The sequence below is a fragment of the Apium graveolens genome, chromosome 8 (genome assembly GCF_009905375.1).
Source record: "Apium graveolens cultivar Ventura chromosome 8, ASM990537v1, whole genome shotgun sequence".
Taxonomy (NCBI): Eukaryota; Viridiplantae; Streptophyta; class Magnoliopsida; order Apiales; family Apiaceae; genus Apium; species Apium graveolens.
Window position 1 is genome coordinate 57665660 of NC_133654.1, and position 3189 is coordinate 57668848.

At 40.3% G+C, this 3189-nt stretch overlaps 1 protein-coding gene across 1 annotated transcript; it reads left to right on the plus strand.

Moving 5' to 3' along the window:
* The first annotated feature begins 1326 nt into the window (after positions 1–1326).
* Positions 1327–2921, plus strand: LOC141679603 (uncharacterized). Its single transcript, XM_074486062.1, has 3 exons — positions 1327–1564; positions 1720–2107; positions 2504–2921. The coding sequence occupies exons 1-3, from the start codon at positions 1327–1329 to the stop codon at positions 2919–2921; spliced, it is 1044 nt and encodes a 347-aa protein (XP_074342163.1).
* Positions 2922–3189: the final 268 nt, after the last annotated feature.

Below are 3189 nucleotides of genomic sequence, written 5' to 3' on the forward strand. Positions count from 1 at the left end.
CAATGTCTTCAATGCAATGAAATTCCCCACTGATGAAGATGAGTGCTTTAAAGTGGAGTTGGTCTACTCCGTAGTGACTTTGGAGCTTAATCACTTGCTAAGGACTAACGCCTTAGAAAGAGGCTTAACGGGGGATTCTGATAGTGAAGATGAAGAAGGGGAAGAACAATTGCAGTATTTGAATTCATTCTCATGGAAGAGGAAGTTGGATTTTCCATTCGATTCTCTTGGATTGGAAAAGCTTAAAAAATCTCCAAAGCGTCTCAAGCCATCTATTGAACAAGCTCCTACACTTGAGCTTAAACCAATACCAAAGCACTTGAGGTATGCATTTTTAGGTGATGCATCTACTTTTCCTGTTATTATTGCATCTGACATTTCAGGAAGTGATGAAGATAAGCTCTTAAGAATTATGAGAGAGTTTAAATCAGCAATTGGATGGACTATAGCATATATCAAGGGAATCAACCCTTCCTATTGCATGCATAAAATTCTGCTTGACGAAGGAAGCAAGCCAACTGTTGAGCAACAAAGGAGGTTGAATCCTATCATGAAAGAGGTTGTGAAGAAAGAAATTCTTAAATAGCTGGATGCAGGAATCATTTATCCTATATCTGACAGTTCATGGGTGAGCCCGGTGCAGTGTGTGCCTAAGAAATGAGGCATTACAATTGTAGTTAATGAGAAGAATGAGCTCATCCCTACTCGGACAGTCACAGGATGGAGAGTTTGCATAGATGATCGAAAGTTGAATAAAGCCACTAGGAAAGATTACTTCCTGCTTCCATTTATTGATCAGATGCTTGACAGGTTGGTTGGACATGAGTACTATTATCTTCTGGATGGTTATTTGGGATATAATCAGATTTCCTTTGTTCCAGAAGATCAAGAAAAAACCACGTTTACTTGTCCATTTGGCACTTTTACTTTTCATCGAGTCTCTTTCGGACTTTATGGTGTACCGGCTACTTTTCAGAGATGTATGATGGCCATTTTCTCAGACATGATTGGCACTAATATGGAGGTGTTCATGGATGACTTTTTCGTGTTCAGGACTTCTTATGACGAATGCTTGCATAATCTTGGTTTGGTGCTGAAAAGATGTGTTAAGACCAATCTGGTGCTCAATTGGGAAAAATGTCACTTATGGTATAATAGGGTATCATTCTTGGGCATAAGGTATCTAGCAAGGGTCTTGAGGTGGATGAGGCTAAGGTGGAGGTCATTGAAAATATTTCCCCACCAATCTCAGTTAAAGGAGTCCGCAGTTTTCTTGGTTATGTGGTTTTCTATCGGTGATTCATCAAAGATTTCTCCAAAATCTCTATGCCTTTGTGCAATTTGCTGGAAAAGGATGTTCCCTTCAAATTCGATGAAGAGTTTTTAGCTATTTTTAAGAGCTTGAAAAAGAGTTTGACTACAACACCTGTGATTACTGCACCTGTGATTACTGCACCTGATTGGAATAAGCCCTTTAAGATGATGTGTGATGCTAGTGACCATGCAGTTAGAGCAGTTCTTGGCCAGAGGAAGCAAAACATTTTCCATGTGGTTTACTATGCTAGTAAAACCCTTAATGGTGCTCATCTGAATTACACTACTACAGATAAGGAGTTGCTGGCAATTGTCTATGGTTTTGAGAAATTTTGATCTTATTTGCTTGCGTCAAATATGACAGTTTACACTGATCATGTTGTTATTCGCTATCTGGTCTCGAAGAAAGATTCAAAACCTTGCTTGATTTGATGGATTCTCTTACTTCAAGAATTCGAGCTAGAAATCAAGGATCGGAAAGGTACAGAAAATCAGGTAGCAGATCATCTATCACGCTTGAAGATCATGACAAGGTTTCACTTGACAAGACATTGATCAATGAGTCTTTTCCCGATGAGCAACTTTTTGGGGTACAAGAAAAAGAACCATGGTTTGCAGATACTGTGAACTATCTTGTGAGTAATGTTATTCCCCCAAAACTCTCGTATGCTCAAAGGAAGAAGTTTCTATATGAGGCAAAGTGGTATCGGTGGGATGAGCCGTTCTTGTTCAGACAGGGAGGAGATCAGATTATCCGGAGATGCATTCCGTATAGTGAGATGGAGGGAATCTTGTGCGACTGTCATTCTACTGTGTATGGTGGACATTATGGTGGAGAGAAGACAATTGTTCGTATCCTTCAAGCAGGATTTTTTTGGCCTACTTAATTTAGGGATGCTCATTAGTTCGTTTCGAGATGTGATCGATGCCAACGAGTTGGTAATATATCCAAGAGAGATGAGATGCCTCTAAATGTGATGCTCGAAGTTGAGATTTTTGATGTTTAGGGAATCGACTTCATGGGGCCATTTGTCTCGTCCTGCAACAATCAGTATATTCTGTTGACGATTAATTATGTGTCCAAATGGGTCGAGGTAAAAGCTTTGCCAACCAATAATGCTAAGGTGGTGATCAACTTCCTTCATAAGCAGATATTCACGTGGTTCGGTACTCCATGAGTTATAATCAGTAATGAGGGATCGCATTTCTGCAATCGCAAGTTCACTGCATTGATGGAAAAGTATCATGTGAATTATCGTATTGCCACAACTTACCATCCTCAAACTAATGGCCAAGCTGAGGTGTCTAATCGAGAGATTAAACATATCTTGGAGAAGGTGGTGAGTCCATCAAGAATAGATTGGTCTTTGAAGCTAGATGAAGCTGTTTGGGTATATAGAATAGCATTCAAGACTCCTCTTGGTATGTCTCCTTTCCAGTTGGTATATGGGAACGCGTGTCATTTGTTTGCGGAGTTAGAGCATAAAGCATACTGGGCTTTGAAGAAGTTAAATCTTGACATTGAAGCTACTGGAGAGAAAAGAATGCTTCAACCAAATGAGCTCGAGGAGTTTCGACTACAAGCTTATGAGAATAACAAAGTGTAGAAGGAGAAAGTTAAGAGATGGCATGGTAGGAGATTAGTGCGCAAGTCTTTTGTGCCCAGTCAGCAGGTTCTATTGTACAACTCTCATCTCCGAATTTTTCCGGGAAAGCTTAAGTCGAGGTGGTTAGGGCCAATTACGGTCAAAACTGTGTTTCCACATGGAGTGGTGGAGATTTTTGATACGCATCCAGATCAAGCGTTCAAGGTGAATGGGTAGAGATTGAAGCATTACAATGGTGATATGGTGAACCACATGGTGGTGACCACCG

Coding starts and splice junctions, on each gene's coding strand:
- LOC141679603 (XM_074486062.1), top strand. CDS start 1,327: ATGCCTTTGTGCAATTTGCTGGAAAAGGATGTTCCCTTCAAATTCGAT. Junction 1,565..1,719: donor CCATGTGGTTTACTATGCTA/GTAAAACCCTTA, acceptor CTGGTCTCGAAG/AAAGATTCAAAACCTTGCTT. Junction 2,108..2,503: donor AGTGAGATGGAGGGAATCTT/GTGCGACTGTCA, acceptor AGTTATAATCAG/TAATGAGGGATCGCATTTCT.